The sequence below is a fragment of the Dicentrarchus labrax genome, unplaced genomic scaffold (assembly GCF_905237075.1).
Source record: "Dicentrarchus labrax unplaced genomic scaffold, dlabrax2021, whole genome shotgun sequence".
Taxonomy (NCBI): domain Eukaryota; kingdom Metazoa; phylum Chordata; class Actinopteri; family Moronidae; genus Dicentrarchus; species Dicentrarchus labrax.
The window spans coordinates 7,176,550-7,195,031 of record NW_026136708.1 but is presented as its reverse complement, the minus strand read 5'-3'; the positions used below and the strand labels follow the sequence as shown (position 1 = coordinate 7,195,031).

General features: G+C 39.4%; 2 protein-coding genes across 2 annotated transcripts in view; one reads left to right on the top strand and one right to left on the bottom strand.

The window, feature by feature from the left end:
• Positions 1-51: 51 nt before the first annotated feature.
• mmut (methylmalonyl CoA mutase) lies at positions 52-16,570 on the top strand. The gene is made up of 13 exons (XM_051408870.1): positions 52-163; positions 894-1,326; positions 1,939-2,306; positions 2,430-2,587; positions 5,379-5,550; positions 5,714-5,962; positions 6,224-6,335; positions 8,990-9,105; positions 10,503-10,618; positions 12,173-12,304; positions 12,396-12,543; positions 14,916-15,083; positions 15,709-16,570. The coding sequence occupies exons 2-13, from the start codon at positions 930-932 to the stop codon at positions 15,835-15,837; spliced, it is 2,265 nt and encodes a 754-aa protein (XP_051264830.1). The 5' UTR covers positions 52-163; positions 894-929; the 3' UTR covers positions 15,838-16,570.
• opn8b (opsin 8, group member b) overlaps positions 6,837-18,482 on the bottom strand; it is a 33,519-nt gene continuing 21,873 nt past the window's right edge. Inside the window, exon 5 of the mRNA XM_051408885.1 lies at positions 6,837-7,109. Coding sequence (XP_051264845.1) covers positions 7,053-7,109 — 57 coding nt within the window. The 3' untranslated portion in view covers positions 6,837-7,052. The remainder of the gene's footprint in view (positions 7,110-18,482) is intronic.

Below are 18,482 nucleotides of genomic sequence, written 5' to 3'. Positions count from 1 at the left end.
GAAATGCAACAATCTTGAATGTTATATTTACTTCCGGTGTCCTAGGTCAAAGTTCATCCGCTGACGGGAGCGTGTGATTGGCTGACTGTTAATGTTATGAAACTTCATTGGACGGACGAACACACGCCTTTCGTCTATCTAAAAGAACACAACAGACGACAAGGTCAGAAATGTATCTTGAAATATGTCAATATGTGTGCTGTAATATACAGAGACTGCCTGTTAAAGGCCTGATGTTAGCGGACTTTCATTCGGCCTCTTGAACAGATGCTTTAAGTTGAGGTTATTTAACTTCGCTAACAGTCACCGTTAGCGGTGCTCGGCACTATAGCTCTTATGTCAACATTAACCTACACGTGTTTTTACTTTTTATCTGTTCATTAAACTAGTTCCCATACTCGTCCATAGGGATTGAATCATTTTATGTCTTTTTGACTTTTAGAAAAGAGCATATCCGGCTAGCTCGACTACCCTGTGATGCTAATGTAGCTAGCGTAATGTTGACGTTACAACAGTGTCATCTGTGATATCACACGCTAGCTGCAAATAATTATTTTCAGGTTTTACTGTCTGACTGAGCTGAACTGAGATGCAGTACCAGCTCTGCATTACAGCTAAACTGTGTTACTGGTTAGCCTTATGCTAATCATCCACCTAAAGAAACTAAAGTGTCTCACTGTGGTACGTTACGTTACGTTACGTTACGTTGGTGGATGAGGCTTTTTATTCCTCTAGCTCAACAGCATGAACAGCCTTTTAGGGTTTTGTTAGGGGCTGTTACATTGTAACAACTCTATAGAAGATGAAATGGGATTCATTAGTGTTAAGTCCATGTATACTATCATCACTAACTCACCACATCACTTCATTATTGTTCCTCATGTCTACCTCAGGGGCTCCATGTGTGTCTGATTGAGACAACAGTGAGCATGCTGACTGCACAGAGGGCATGTGCAGCGATGGCTGCGCGCCACCTGGTTAGAGCTTCTGTCACCTCAGCACACACACACCGCTCTCTGATCCACACTTCCATACCATGTCAGGACCAGGCTGAGCTGCTTCCTGAATGGGCCAGTCTGGCTAAGAAACAGCTGAAAGGAAAGAACCCGGAAGATCTTATCTGGCGCACGCCTGAGGGAATCAACATCAAGCCTGTGTACACCCAAGCAGACTCAGCTGGCAGAGCAGATGAATTGCCTGGGGTGTTTCCGTACACTAGGGGGCCCTATCCCACCATGTACACCTACAGACCTTGGACGATCAGGCAGTATGCTGGCTTTAGCACTGTGGAGGAGAGCAACAAGTTCTATAAAGATAACATTAAAGGTATGCCTACATTCAAACCATTCATTATCTCACCACTTCAGATCTTTTGTGCATTTACATGGTTTGTGTTTTCTTCAACATACAATGTTGGACATCGTGTCCCTGTAACACATCTGAACCCTTTATTCAGATATTTTCATCCATTGTTATACTAGAGGCTACCCTTTGAATTACACACAATAATTAGAAAACTAGCTTCATGAAGATGAAGACTGTAATTACTGTGGCATTGTGTGGTCAAATATGTGTCATGCAGAGGTAATCAGAATGTCCTTTAGAGAAGTGGACAGCAATTCAGAATAGTGCAGCGAGGCTGTGTATTTATATATTGTATATTACCGTATGTTTGCCTCCTCCAGCAATCAGCAAGGTGAAATAAAGCAAAGGTCAACTTTTATTGTCTAAGTTCACCATTCATTAGTATTTCAGAGGGGGCACACAACACTTTTGGTGGGCACAAACCAACAAAATACTTCAGAATAAAGTTAGATTATATGGATGGTTTGTGGTTGTTTTTTGTTTATGTCGGTTGATGTTTTCAGTTTGTTTAACGTTCACTCATTATATCCCCACATTCTCGCAGGTTTTAATCCGCTATCTCTTTCATTTTAGCTGGACAGCAGGGTCTTTCCGTGGCTTTTGACCTCCCAACGCACCGTGGTTATGACTCGGACAACCCCCGAGTCCACGGAGACGTCGGCATGGCTGGAGTCGCTATAGACACAGTGGAAGACATGAAGATGCTCTTTGATGAAATCCCACTGGAGAAGATGTCTGTTTCAATGACAATGAATGGAGCCGTTATCCCTGTGCTGGCGATGTTTATTGTGACTGGAGAGGAGCAGGGCGTGTCTAAGGCGAAACTAACTGGCACCATTCAAAATGATATTTTGAAGGAGTTTATGGTACGCAACACTTATATTTTCCCCCCGGAACCTTCCATGCACGCCATTGCTGACATCTTCGCCTATACCTCCAAGGTACCTACCGTATAAGTATTATAAGCTTACGTGATCCGCTTGTATGGGGCTTTGTTTTTGTCATGCTGTTAATATATGTAATAGTCATCATATTGGGATTTTTATCACTCTCTGTGTTACCAGCATATGCCCAAGTTCAACTCCATATCCATCAGTGGCTACCATCTTCAGGAAGCTGGAGCGGATGCCATCCTGGAAGTAGCCTACACCATCGCTAATGGCCTGGAGTACTGCCGCACTGGTCTGAAAGCAGGTTTAACCATCGACGAGTTTGCCCCAAGGTACAAAATATTAAGGTCTTGCCTAAGTACTGAGGAGATTGGTTTGGATTTACGTATTTGTAGCTGACAGTTAGGGTCGGTTAATGTATTTTTAAATATTATTCACAAAGCAAGCCTGCAATATTACTGACAATATTCATGTATGTAGTAATACCTGAGCTCATGCCTCCTTTTTATGTTTCACGCTCAAGCAAGAGAAAGGGAGTGAAATATTTTAAAAAAGCAACATATTGTGTAAACCTTCCTTGATTAAAATCTTGTCTGGAAACACACTGTTTTAGCATGTACAACACATTTAGTTCACACTTAGTTCTATCTATCACATCTCCTAACACCCTCATAACGTGTTTATCACACTTGCTTTTTCTACAACATGCAGCCCTTCTCAATGCTGAGCTCAACTGTTTGCTGTCTGCTTTTGCAATTTCACTCTGACAAAGAGGAACAAGACCAAAATCTCGTACAGTACCGTCACACTTTTATTCATGCTCAGAGCGTGGTACACCAGTGAAGGGTAAGTTGGAAGAGTGCACACCTATGAGAAGCTGTTCACTTATTTTATACCTGAAGTGGTCCTTTAGTGTATCTCATGTCTTCTCTTCGATAATTACTGTGGCCGATGTCTGCGCTCATGAGATCGATTAACAAAGAATGTCTGCAGACACATCTGCTGGCAGTCTTGTGAGTGCGGCTGCTGTAGAACAATATTAGTGCTAAAATGACTTTACTTTGTTATGATAACAGCATTTCAGGCATCGGTCGCCCTGCTCTCTAAATCAGCATCCATTTAAAAAACTAGTCCACCACTAGTCAGGTTCCCATCTAAGGCACTGGGGCAATTTGTTACCCTGCTATAAACTATCATCATTGGCCTTTCTGACTGTTATCAATTAGCAAACCTTCTGCCATCACACCCAAAAGTCAAGTTTGTTAACATCCCCTTGTGACAAGACCATTTCTTACCTGTATTTGGTTTTACTCCCAGTTTTTCTACCTGAAAAAATATTTTCCTGCAGTTGTGAACATTGAGCAAGACCTTTTTTGCACATTCCACAAACCCTTCTGTTACATTTATAACACAAACAGGAACACAGGAACTAACTAAATGTCCTGTTAATGGTGAAACTGCCAAATAGTAAACCATAGCTGCTGGTCTTTTATCAATATTCCCTTCACACTGTGCCTGTTTGACTGATCCATATTAAGTGTGTGAGACAGCCATATTTAACTGGCAAATACATACCTTCTTGGTTATTTGTTGAGCCAACAGACTGAATTAGCATATAATTAGAGCTAGATGGACAGGCTGCTAGTCAGATCAAACACTTCCTATAGTAATTTATACACATAGTTAACATTGAGCACAACACAAAGTGTGGCATATATATGTCATAGATGTAAACATTTAAATAAGAAAATAGGATAAAGACCTGTCACCTTGAAATGTTTGCTGTCATTTACATTTAGGTAAAACACATAGTTGTGAATTCTGTTTAACTGTTACACAATGCATCTCTTATGTGAAAAAATATGATTCTCTTTGGCTCAGCGTTGCTTCATAGAATTCCGTTTTTTCCTGCCCACTTTATGAATTTATTGCTGCTGTAGACTGCAGATGGTATTTTCAGTCAATTACACAACTGCTCCTCTTCATCAACGCTTCCCTCTGTCCAATTCTTGTTCCTTGCCTTTTGTGTCCATTATCGCCCTCTGCACTTGTGATTCAGCTACTTATTTTTCACTGCTTTTCAATTACTCAGTAAATAGCAGAGTCAACATCCTGAGGCCCCAGTCCACCTTGACCCTTCTTCACATAATGACTTCAGAGACCACTCTGAATCAATATAGAGTTTCCACTCCATTGTGTGCAATGGATGGTTTTTCACCTTGAGCTATTATCTCTCAACAGCTATTTCTCTTAGTTTTCCTGGACCCCTGACCAGTGCTTACTTATTCTTGGCTTTGCACAAAGAACTTCATGTTGATATTGTAACCCTGAAGTCGTCATCTGTTTATCTTTTTAATGCCACGGTGGTAGGCTTTCAGTGTACCATCACTGTTTTTCAGAGTGAGGGGAACTGTTTCTGCTGTACAATAAAAAGGATGATGTTTGTATAATTTCTTTACAAGAGAAAGCTGAATCCTGTGCAAGTTGTCCTCCCCTTTAAGCAATATTTATTGGTTTATTTCATACATTGTAAAAAAAGGATTTATGTTGAAAAAAAGGAAATTAATTCAATCTTGGATGCACAGCCGCTGCATACACATTATTTTGGTCAGACCAAATTTTCCTGTATACTGTATCTCAAACGATTTTGGATGTTTGAGGCCAATGTTTGTAGACTGATTCATACAGGTTGACTGGTTGATAAATACATAACGTAAACAAAAAACATTTTCACAGGATCGCTAAAATTGTTTTTGTTTTTTACAGAATTGTGACCATGATATGCTAGCTATCAGACTTTGAGTCTTCCAACTATAACCCATATTAGTAGGAATGGTCTGATGTCGAATGTGGATCACATACACCCAGCTATTAAAACTGGAATGTAGTCCATGTGGATGCTGACAGGTGGAAAGGGCAGAAAGTTTGTTGTACCCCAAACAATGTTTCAGCCTTTAAATAACCAGAGTAGCATGACAACCATGTACTTCCTCTGACATGGGTTTCTGTCAGTAGGGCAGTTTATATGACACTCTAGCAGGATGAGGTTTGTTTCCTGTTGGTCAGTCAATTTTAATAACTGATTATAATTCTCCTTTTTTGGCATTTGTGTGTTGTTGTCAGGTTGTCATTCTTCTGGGGTATTGGGATGAATTTCTACATGGAAATTGCCAAGCTGAGGGCAGCCAGGAGGTTATGGGCCACGCTCATTAAAGAGAATTTCCAGCCCAAGAATGCCAAGTCTCTCCTCCTCCGCACACACTGCCAGACTTCAGGCTGGTCTCTCACTGAACAAGTAATTATTAGTTGTAGTTTGAAAGACCTTGAAGTGTAGAGAGATAAATCATCTTGTTTAAACCTGTTAAAGGGTTAGATATAGAAATCACATAGGCAAGTAATAATTGTCAACATTTAAACGTGTAAAATAATGAAATCCCCCCTGTGAACCCTCTTCTTAGGATCCGTACAACAATGTGATCCGTACGGTGATCGAGGCCATGGCAGCTGTGTTCGGGGGGACCCAGTCACTCCACACCAACTCGTTCGATGAAGCGCTGGGCTTGCCCACAGTGAAGAGCGCTCGCATTGCCAGAAACACCCAGATCATCATCCAGGAAGAGTCGGGCATCCCCAAAGTCGCTGATCCCTGGGGGGGCTCGCACATGATGGAGGCTCTCACGGATGACGTCTATAACACAGCTCTGAAGGTTTGTCATGGGGATAGATGGGCAACAGCATTGGCTTTCTAGTAGAGCTGCCCAATGTACCTGAGTCTTTGCTGTAATGGCCATGGGTTCAACAAATGGGAGTCCAACCCTTGGCCCTTTGCTGCGTGTCATCCCCTCTTTCTTCTTCCTTTCCCTGTTTCTTGTTTTTTTTAACTAAATGTCGGTATACACGTGAACAAGTGAAATGTAATCCATCATCATAGAGTCAATCTTTTACAACTTGTTTTTTCCATTGCACAGTTCATTAAAGAGATTGAAGAGATGGGAGGCATGGCCAAAGCTGTGGCGGAGGGCATCCCAAAACTTCGTATTGAAGAATGTGCTGCTCGCAGACAGGCCCGCATCGACTCAGGTACTGTTCTGTTCTGCTCCTTGCCGTAGATCCTCTCACTCTTTCATCTTTTTATCCTCTATCTTAAGTACTCAAAGCTCTCTACTTCTTAACTTACTTAAACAAAGCTGCAATTAAATGTGTTAAGGAGGTTTCAGTTTTGACCTCGAGGGAAGTGTACTACTCCTTTATCCTGTTTGAATTGGTCTCACCAAATTTGACCTGAAATATTAAATCCAATCCAAACATGCCCCTTATGTAACATGCCATATATTTTATCATGTTGCTTTAGGCAGTGCAATGGCATTGCTGCCTTTTAAAACACCTTGGTATGGTCTTATACTCTCTAGAGTTTAAACACTCTTGGTTCTAAAAGATTTAGTGTGGAGTTAGCCTTTAAATGAGCCTGATAAAATAAAGTAAATGTGACATAACATTTAATCAGATTCAAGATTGATTTGCAGCTCTATTAGAATGCAGATCCAGTCTCCTACAGAGTTGATTTTGAAGCCAGCGGTGTGTATTTTGTATGTGAGAGGAGCTTGGAGATGTATATTTCTTTAAACCAATCACAGTCTTGGGTGAAAGTAAGCCCAGGATGCAACAACAGTGCCCCTGCAAAAAGTATTGTTTCATTCATTCATTAATCTGGCTAAATCCTTGCAAACAAGCTTGTTTAAGTTCTTACCATTAGTGACCAGGAAAGGGTTAGGGCAGTACTTCTCAGATAGTGGGGCGTCAGGGGGGGCGCGACAGGCAGGGGTGACTGACGGAGGAGGAGAGATGGAGAAGTTTCTGACAGGAGTAAAAAGAAAAACGGAGGAGGCGTCAGAGGCAAGAACAGCAAGTAACGGTAACCAGCATAAACCTTATAAGACCAGGAAATACGACAAAGCCTACATAGCTCTGGGTTAACCGTGAATACTGTCGGAAATTAGGAAAGACCTGTGTGTGTTTTATGTTTAAAAACTCTGGCAGCGGACAGCATGAAACCAAACCAATTAAGACGACACCTGGAGACCTTACACCCCAGTTATGTCAATAAGCCACTGGACTTTTTTCATCAGATACTTGATGCGTATCGCCAACAGGCCGAACAGCGCGGCATCAGTAAATAAAAACGCACCGTTAGCCTCGTACAAACACCGCCACATCGCAAGGTACAAAAAAACCATCACACAATAGCAGAGGAGCTAATACTACGGCAGCATTGGACATGGTCACAATCATAGGTGAGAAAAGTGCTGAGACACTGAATACTGTCCCTCTGTCTAATGACAAGACCGGGAGACGTATATTTGACATTTCAGACGACCTCTAAGAACAACTCACAGAACATCTAACAGACAAACGTTAAATATAAGTAATATTGTTGCAAATTCTGCACAAAAAAACAACAAATGTTAAAAAGTCATGTACCTTTTTGAAAAGGAATAAGCTGATGAAGCTGACAAGTGACCAATGTTTACAGTCATTTGCACTTTTTTCTCTGTTTTGAGAATCAATGTCTGTCCTCTAGGGGGGGGCATGTAATAATTGAGAACCACTGGGTTAGGGTGACTTGCCATTTTCAGTGTGCTGGTTGATAGCTTGGATGTTGTTGTTGTTTTGATGTTGTTTCTGATAGGGATTTTGAAACCAGCAGGATAGCAGAAGGGGAGGAGAATATTACATGAAATATGCAGCCAATGGCAGTGTATGTCAAGTGAGCCGGACAAGGAGACTTGTACACGCCTGGGGAAGTGTGTCAGGGTGTTATCAAGGAGCTTAATTGAGGCTTGTTTGTATCTCTTTGGAATTTACTTTTATTCTTGTCCCATGATGCCAGAAATTACTGTGATGGAGCAGGGGCCGAAACCTTCTCAGACTTTTTCAGCCTGGTAACACATCGTTGCTATCAAGATTTTTTTGCCCCTTAAGATGGGCCTTGATTCTTATTGCCCATGTAAGGCTCTAAGATAATTTTATATTTTTTATAAATTGGGGTCCAATTGAATCTTTAAGCTGCTTTCTGTTTATTTTTGATGATGAGCCTTCAGCCCCCAAATTTACAAACTGGAGTTTAGAAATACATATTAATATGAACTCAATCATTAGTTATTTAATAATTGAAAAGTATTATACAAAGAAATGACTGTTTTCATAAATATTTTGAAAACTACCACAAAGACCGTGATAGGAACTGTTGTGTTTGCTGCTTGTTTCTGCATAAAAAACGTGTTAAAAATCCTGCTTCTACAGAAACGCATAGAATTGAACTATTTCATAAGCTTTCCATTAAATGCAGGACTTCTACATATTAATTTGTCTGAATGATGGTGAAGGAGGATATTTTGGTTATCCATAATAGTCAAAGTCCCTGAATCCTTTGAGTTATCCCCACTGAATATTAAATGACCATATTACACATGTGAATATTCAGTGGGGAAAACTTGAAAGAAGTTTCTGATAGATTTAGGTGAGAAGTAACACAGTTAAGGGAGAGGAAGAGATAAACTGAGATGTGGTCAGAGGGGATGATGGTTTTGTTTTTTTTAAGTGCCTGGTTATCTGTTCTCTGATGTGTGTGAAAGTGCCTTATTCTGCTCCTTAGATAACAACCCCCAGAAGCACTGTGTGGTATTTTATCTTCCCTGTTCAGTATCTATATATTTTTTTGTTCTTTTCCTTTACAGGGTCAGAGGTCATTGTTGGTGTAAACAAGTACCGTCTGAAAAAAGAGGAGACTGTGGAGGTGCTGGCTATAGATAACACTGTTGTACGTGAAAAACAGATTGAAAAACTGAAAAAGGTCAGTGATCCTTTGATGATTGGATGTTTTTAGATATATATGTGGCATTTAGATACCAAGATTACGCTGCTGTTTTTCCCACCTTCATATTTTATTCAATTAAATGTTTAAAGAATACCCCAAATACCATTGCAGGTCTAATCATGAGAAGACAGGAAAAGAAAACAATAAAGCAATATACATTGCTTTGAATTTATTCACACAGGAGACATTCAATTAATGCATCGCCATGACTAAAGCTCAGCTATTAGTACACACACACACGTATAGTTGACAGTAAAACAGACATGAAACAGTGGGGGGGAACAGGAGATGATGAATGGAGTCACATGCAGTATTATCAGCCAGAAGTGAACCGCAGAATAGACAGAACCTGAATTTAGACTAAACACAGGTGCAGCTAATAACCTAAATTAATAACGGCTACATCCCTTTCAGATGTGTCGCTTCCAGGGTGTTGTTATTGTGCATGCTGGCTCACTAAATGTATCATTAACACTAATTAACATTAACATTAACACTGTATATAGCACCTTATTTATTTTGCAAATGTACATAGACATACTCCTCAGGACTGTGTACCTTACCTCCCTTTTTTGTACTATTACTTTATGTCCTATGTTTATAATATATATATTTTGATAATTGTACTGTTTTTTGCACTGCTATTGGAGTTGGCTTTTTAATCTCATCGTACATGTGTAGTGACAATAAAGGCATTCTATTCTATTCTATTAATGTTATCAGCAACACCTCTTCCAACATGCTTTTCCTGCATTGACAAGTTAAATATCTGCGAGAAAAGCATGTGAGCCATGTGTTTTCATTCTCTGCGTATTTCTTTTAATTGATCCCTTTTTTCCATGGAAGTGTGAAGCTTTAACCTTGTTAGTCTCGAGTGGCCAGCCTGTGGTTCTTCGCACAACAAGATCTGGTCTCATGGGAGACTTGTGAACCTCAGTTGAATAAAACTGACTTCCTCGGGGAAATAGCAGCTCTTTGTTGGTGATTTATAGAGGCTTTGAAGGCATGGCCACTGTGTGTCTGTTTATGCAGTGTAGCTCAGATCATCTGACCTGTGACTACTGCCAGCAAACACCACAAGGTCAATTCATTCATTAATTTTTGATAATGCATAAATCAGGTTAGTGGGTTCCTTGTACAATTTGCAAAATTAGTTCTCTGAGAATCTCATTCATATCCAAGCAACATTGCTATTGTACAGAAATACTTCACTGAATTGATGTTGAAACGAATTGGAAACAAATAGATTTGGAATATCTGTAGCAATATCCAGCTCCCTTTTATATACACTGTATATAGTGAATTATATCAAATATATATGTTGTCGGTAAGGCATATAAAGACCAAAAAACGGGCTCCTTTCTCTGTTGCAGGTGAGGCAGAGCCGTGACCCAGAGGCAGCAAAGAAGTGCCTGGTAGCCATTGAGGAGTGCGCCCGAACCAGGGAGGGCAACCTTTTAGCACTGGCTGTGGAGGCAGCGCGAGCCAGGTCAAAACTCCCACGGTTGCTAAAAGCTCTGATAGCAATGACCACCCTTGTGTCACTAGCTTCAAATATAAAATGTCGTAAAGTTTCCCGCCTTTCCTTCGATGTTTATGAGACTGAAATATCACAAAGATGTTCTCCATCAGACAGATAAACTCTATGAAAAGGTTAGGCACAGAGCAGGCATATCAGATGACCTATCCCATGGTGTAACAATTTATAAGTGGTGTGGAATCATGCTCACCTCTGTAAGACCCCCTGATGCTTTGACAGTGTGTGATCTTGCTTCGCACGCATATATATCATTCAGCGATGGTTGTGGTATTTTCCTCTAAAGTGCTTTTGTTCATCTGGAACTTGTAGCGATATGTTTGCAGTCAGAAGTTCTTCGTACCTGAGGCTGTCATGCAGTAGTTCATGTCACAGTCAAACCAAATTATCAGAGGCAATGCAGAAATAATAGGAAATCAATCTTTTGATTTTTACTTCCTTAAAAATTCATCAAAATTATCAAAAAAGATAATCTCTTAAAATAAGGCTCTAGATAAGGCTGTAAATTTGTATATAGATTTTAAATTTGAAGGTTGCCTAATATGTTTTTATAGATGCCAGAATGCTATTGTCAGATTTCTATTTTATCTTATGGTAAGGAAATATTAATCTATACTTTAGCTTTATGTGCTCATCAATATCAAGTTATTTGATATTGATTGAAATGAAATCTTATTTGATATATTGGACAAAGTCCAGCCATCTGACCTGTATATGAGGCCAAACATACTTGAGGATAAATGAACTTTTAAGCCTGTTTTGATGGATCTTTTGTTTACTGAGCTGTGCAGTATTACAGTGCAATGTTGTGTGAGTAAAGAGCCCACATGCTGATCACAGCTTACTTGCTGAGAGGCACTGGCACGGAACGACTTCGAACTCAGCTCTCGCAGTCATCTACGATCAGTTCCCATGCAATTTTACTACCAATAGACCTTTAATCCATCTCAGTGTAATATTCTTTATACTGTCATATAAGTACAAATGGCCAGTAATTTCTATTTCACTTCAGCAGTTGACTGACCTCACTTTAAAAGCAATATTGGGTGAAATGAGACTACAGGTCTTTCTGCCATGTGACACAGACACTAATATGGCACTACCAAAAATGATACAGATATTCAGGCTGCAATAGAAATTAGCTTTTAGTTCATTGAATGTGGATGTCTTACCGCTTAGACACACTGCCCACTTGAGCAGTATCTGATGGCTGCTTCACTGAACTGCTGCAGTTCGCACGGCTGTGGTGTCTACCCAGAGACAGTCCAGTCAACACTGAATTTACCTTTGATAAATACAACACAATAAAAGCCTTGTTAACAAATGAATGGATTCTGTCTACATAAACGCCAGAGAGTTGTCTGTGACATGTTTTATAGATATAGACATTGGAAACATAGACTTTTGGCTGTTTAGAATAAAATGAATAGCTGGTTTTCCTTCTTTTATTTTACCGTTGTGAAGTGAAAACGTACTGAGGAAGAAGATATCTGCTTGTTTTTTTAGATGTTCGGTTGGTGAAATAACTGATGCCATGAAGACGGTGTTTGGTGAACACAAGGCCAGCACGAGGATGGTGAGCGGTGCTTACCGCAGCGAGTTCGGGGAGCATGAAGAGATTTCCTTGGCCCACAATAGGTAGAAAATAAACCTAATTAGCATCTTGACATTCATTATCAACTGATCAGTCATTGGGTTTTCCTACAGATTTTTTTTTTTCAAACCTCAGAGTTGCAGATTTTAAGAACCATGAGGGCAGGAACCCTCGACTGCTGGTGGCAAAGATGGGGCAGGATGGTCACGACAGGGGTGCCAAAGTCATCGCCACTGGGTTTGCTGACCTAGGCTTTGATGTGGACATCGGACCCCTGTTCCAGGTCAGTGCCTAAACCACCTCAGCCAATTTAAAGATAACGTGTAAGACACTGAAGTAGTGACTTTACCCAGAAGTTACCTTTTATGTCACATGAACTGCTAGTAAAAAATAGCGTATGACAGGCATTTAATCAGTTTCGGTCAGTTCCTGAGAAATAATTATAATTATTATAAAAGTAAAAGAATATAGTTATTAAAAGGTAAGGAATAGATTTAAGTGACTTTATGAATTTGTTTTAGTTTGTTGTGATTTACTTACAAAAGTTGTATCCTTCTGATAGTGAAAACCCCACTGCTTAAAGATACTTAGAGAGTCAGTGATATCATAAGACACAAAAGTTTAGCACTTCATCTTCTTCTCAATGTTCCACCAAACACATCTTTGCACTGAAGAACTAAGGCGTTAAAAGGGGTCATAATTGAAACCAGGTGCACTGGAAATGAAACAAATGTGCGCCCGGGGATTAATAAAGTATTTCTGACTGTGATTCTGAAATACTTCATAAAGTCAAACATTTCCCAAAAGTTTTTCCTTATTTCCATTTCAGATGTCATCATATTTCTAATGGGAGCTTGAAATGTGTTTGAAAATGTTATCATAACATTTAGAGTTATTATTATATATGTTTCTATTATTATTATTATTATTATAAAATGATTGTAGCTAGCTTACACTAGCACATAAAATAACTTGTCCTCTCTTGCTAGGTAGCTAGCGCCAGCACATTAATACATTGTCCCGTCCAGCTAGCTTACACTAGCACATCACAAGATAAAACAGACATTGAAAAGTTTCGAATCTTCAGTCATCACTACAATTTTGACCAAAATTGTAGTTACTGCGACAGGTGACCTTAATTACTAATGGCTGCATTCCATTCAGGTGTGTCAGTACCAGGATCCTGTTATTGTGCATGCATTTACTGCAGAGCTTCCTGGCACACTCGAATGGAACAAAGACATTGTTAATCTTACTAGGTACACCTGTGCTTTTCCTGCTTTGACGAGCTAAAATATTTGCTGTGAGAAGTTTGATTGCTTCCATTCTCTGTGTTAATAATTTAACATTTTTATCCATATGCAATGAGTCAGACCAAATATTCAATGTAGTCTGACCTGACTGCTTGAAGGCAGGCTCAGCTCTCAGTATGATATAACACAAACAGTGTTATAATGTAACAGAGTTAGCAAGCCAAGCGGGGGTGCTACCGATCTACTAGCTAGGAGCCGCACTCCCTGAGCCAATACCTCGTAACTGTGGTTGATTCCCAAATTCGTACAGGCGGTTGGGACATGCTGAGACACACAGTCAGTCGTTTGTTTTGTTGGTTGATTAGAGATATTCTAGATTTCAAGCAATCTCTAATCTTAATATTCACCCAGAGGAGTGAATACTCAGATGTTGGACATACATACAGTATGTATAGGATGTGGATGGATACACCAGTCTATTCTGTAGTACATAATTATTTTCTTTAATGTGCTATAATGAGGTGGGGTGCCGCCCTGCAGCAGTTGTCACACAATGCAGGCGTAATTACTCAACTTTTGATCATATGGCCTTGTGTTAAGTAATTCCTCTGGCAGTGAGTAAATAGAATATATGAAAAACATTAGGAAATAGTGAGTGTTATGTTTAACTGCTGTCATTTACAGGGCAGCGCTCACAAAACAAATACCCTTGGTATTGTGACTGTATTTTGAATCACAAATTATGTTTCAGGTTAGACAGCGGGAAATACATGTATGTATGTATGTATGTATGTATCTAACTTACATGTGAGATGTTCCATCACAAGTATATCATCTATAATTGACATCCACTGTTTATAACTTGGAGCATCAGACTTAAGCCAGTTCTTAGTAATGGCCTTCTTCCCGGCCACTAGAAGAATCCTGACCAAATAGTATTAGTGTTTTTAAAGAAAAAGATGTACACTTGAACACCCCACCCACCGGTTCCAAAGCCAAGTTTGTATGGACTGAGCTACAGCTGCCCCTCAAGTGATATTCACAACTGAGTAGAATTTTGTAATAAAATACAGTTTTGCTAATTGTATGATGTCACTGACAGAGTTGGGGATCCTGAAAGAACACAGTGTTTTTACTTTCTATGCAAACAATTTGCAAGTGATCAAATATACTGTAGCTTGCATGTAATATATATCATTAGTGTTATATACAGTATTCATCAAGCAAAATCAAGTACAGTAGCTTACTTAAATGGAGTAGTTAAGTGAAGCGGATGGGTTTGACTGTGCTCTGTGGTGACGGTATTGCACCGCATCATATTGAAACATTTTTGTTCTTTTTCTCATGCATCGTACACCCCACTCTGAGTTGTGTTTTCTTTATTTGACCTTTGGGTGAACAGACTCCCCTTGAGGTTGCTCAGCAGGCGGTTGATGCAGATGTGCACTGTGTCGGAGTCAGCACGCTTGCTGCAGGACACAAGACCCTGGTCCCAGAGCTCATCAAGGAACTACGGAAGCTCAACAGGCCAGATATCCTGGTCATCTGTGGAGGCGTCATCCCACCACAGGTAACATCTGATTTCCATGATTATCAAATCTCTAGCCTTCAGAAAGAGGTTCATTTTAGATTGCTGACCCTCACTATAACAGTGTCAGGGGTTTAATTGAAAACAGATTAAATAGCTTGTATGTAGGCAGTGGTTACTGATTAGCACAGTGTTAAATAATCTATTGGTCCGCAGAGACAGAAATCAATTCCTCTCCCAGGCAAGCTTAGTCTGCAAAGCCTCCAGCGTGACTACTGGCGCCTTGGAGCTATGGAAACACACACACATATAGCACTTCATAACACAAGTACACGGATAAGTATATAAAATGACATCCTGTTGTCATAAGGAAAAACAGCCAATCTATAATGATGAGGATTCCCATGATTCATATAATTACCATTATCACACTGTAGGATTTCTTTTGAAGTCCTGTTCCTGTCAATCTTACTGTTTGTCTGCAAAACAAATTTCTTCCCTTTCCTATTGGGGATACTTCTCGTTGAATCAGCTATAGCATAACTAATGTTATTACATAGGGACTGCTCACATGCTGCTTTCTCTGGATGAATAAAGCTGAATTACCCCCCTCCCCCCTATTAACTGCAGTTCATTTTAACCGTGTTCCACCTCTGTGTGCGTGCAGGACTACGAGTTCTTGTACCAGAGCGGGGTGAGCGCCATCTTCGGCCCGGGAACCAGGATCCCACAAGCTGCAATGGAGGTTATTGACAACATTGAGAAGAGCCTGGAAAACATCCGCCAGGCTATGTGAAATCTAAAAAAATAATAATAATAATAACTGCAACTTTAAGAACTGTCTCTTTGTGCTGTATCCACAACAAAGTCACAAGTGGGAGCTCTCTGTACAGAACCTCTGATTTGTAATATCCCGTCACACAACATGGTAAAAAGCCACAATCTCAGTCCCATCATCACAATACAGCACTCAGAATGATTAAAAACCTGTTGGGGTGTCGTGATTGTATTAACATTGCATTCTGTGTATATTAAATTTGAAGTGAATTGCTAATAGTATCCTCACAGTTTGCCTCAATAATTATGACATTAAACTACATAAATACTTTTACCAACACCTGAACAATAAATCATACACTTCATTTATTCAAATTGGGATAAGATAAACAAACATAATACAGTATCGTGATAAAAACTTTGGCCTGATTTTTTAAATTTATTTTTTCCATCCATAACATATATAACATTGCAGCACAGCACTATAAACCTACTTGGAATATAATGCTTTTATTGTGAAATTTGTTTGTACTTTTCAATTACTTAGCGGGGTATGGTAAGTGCCAGTGCTGTGGAGATAGATTCACATTAAACCTCTAACCAACTACTACTATTTTCATTTAACTAACTCCTGTTTAAAAATAAAAGCATGACGTTGATTGCAAGTGATGACATTGTTGGAAATTGTATTTTTCTACTTGTAATACCGAATCAGATTTTCTCTTCTAAATAAAGGATGTGAACTTTGGAAACGTGACTGATGTGACCCCTTTTTCTGAGATGTTACACCACTTTTGGAAATAAGTGGGTGAATTAAATCTTTTTTACAGTCTGGTAAGGTAGACGTCAACTTTTTTAACTGAATGTAAAACCTTGTGTGTAAACCTAGAGATAATTATTCATTTGACATTGACAAAATTGCACTAAGTGGCTTGATGGAGGTTTGAACACATTGTTTTAGATGTGACCTTTTTAGCAGTATTCTTTGCAGATACTTTAAGGGCACCGCAATTTCTATCTGCTTATTGCTGGCTTGAAATCAAACACATTTGGGTGTACATAAGAATCACAAAGACATTATTAGTTTCACAAAATCTGTGCTTCGCTCATTTTCAGTGCAGCACCTCAAGTTTGTTATATTTAATTCCACATTTATGGAAGAATCTTCACTTCTGCAGCTCTTCTGGTGCTTTGGTAGTCGTTCTTTTGGGGGCGATGCTAGTAACGGCTAAACTAACCACTGGCCTCAAGCGGGGATGAGGAGCTGGCGACACACTTCTTTCTAACTCCACATTCCCAGACTCTTGTAGTCTTCAGGCTCAACTGATGTTGACTCAAGTGACATTAATCGAGGCACTATATTAGACACACAACTTCTGCTGGGGCTACAAAAGTCTATTTCTCGCCAGCGACTGCTCTCAGCTCTTATAATTAGGTTTATGACCAAATATCTATAAAACTAATAGCATTTATAATTAGACAATTTTACAAAGCTTTCAACTGTACTTTGTACAAAGCTAACATGCTAAACTAAGATGGTTATTATACCGGTTTCACATATACATGCTAATGGAAGCATGCTAACATACTCACAAAGCTTTAACCCCGCTGTGCCTATGTACAGTCTCACATAGATGCTAGCATCTTGTTGTTAATTATTATAGAACTTATTGAATTAGTGTGTGGGAAAACCTGCCTGCTGGCTCACTGCAAAGCCCTCTCATGGATACATTATAAGATGAAAGACATGTATTATAATGTACTTACTTAAAAGATCCACGACCCTGATCATTTTATATATATATATTCGAGTTTCCAAATGTTGATGCGGCACGTTGAGGTTGTCCACATCCCCTCTTCTTCACATGAGACTGTGAATATAGTTTAATTATGTTTATTCTACAGAGAGCGGGACTACATCTGAAGGGTTCATACTGCATACTAATGAGAATTATGTAAATGTTAGTATGTAGAATGTATGCAAATTTACACACTGACATTTTAGAGATGGATTTATACACTCACTGATTGACAGCGTTATGCTTTACACCCTGAGCTCTGACTGTTGAAGTGACAATAAGAAAACATAGACTTAAACGTCAGAATTCAAGAAGCTTCCACAGCTGCAACAGTGCCCGACTGGAATTCAGGATGACAATCACTATGTCCTCATTATACACAACCATTTTTATGATACCATCATTGTGCATTCATTGTCCACTCATTTATTGTAAGCAGTCAGTGTTTTTTCCTCAAACAAGACCAGTAAATTGTGCACACAAATATGCAAGAGGTTCATAGCTCTACATTCACATATTTTAGAAACAATTCAACATTGTCAACAGTAGCTACAAGCAGCATTAAAAAAAAACTGCACATGACACTGCAAAATCCCAAAACTAAAATTTGCCACTTTGTCAAGCTCATTGAAAGAGGGAGTTAAAAGGGAACTCCTGCGGGGGTCCACCACTGCTATTGTAGAGTGCAGGTGAACATCAAAATCATCCCTGAGTAAAGCAGAACATGGACAGTTCGCAAAAAGTGTATATAGAAACATGAACTTGTCATTAATATACAATAATACGCTGTTATACTGTTGCTGTGTCATTGGAGGAGTTCCAGTGAAACTTGAACAATGCTTTCATTAATACACTGGTGACATAA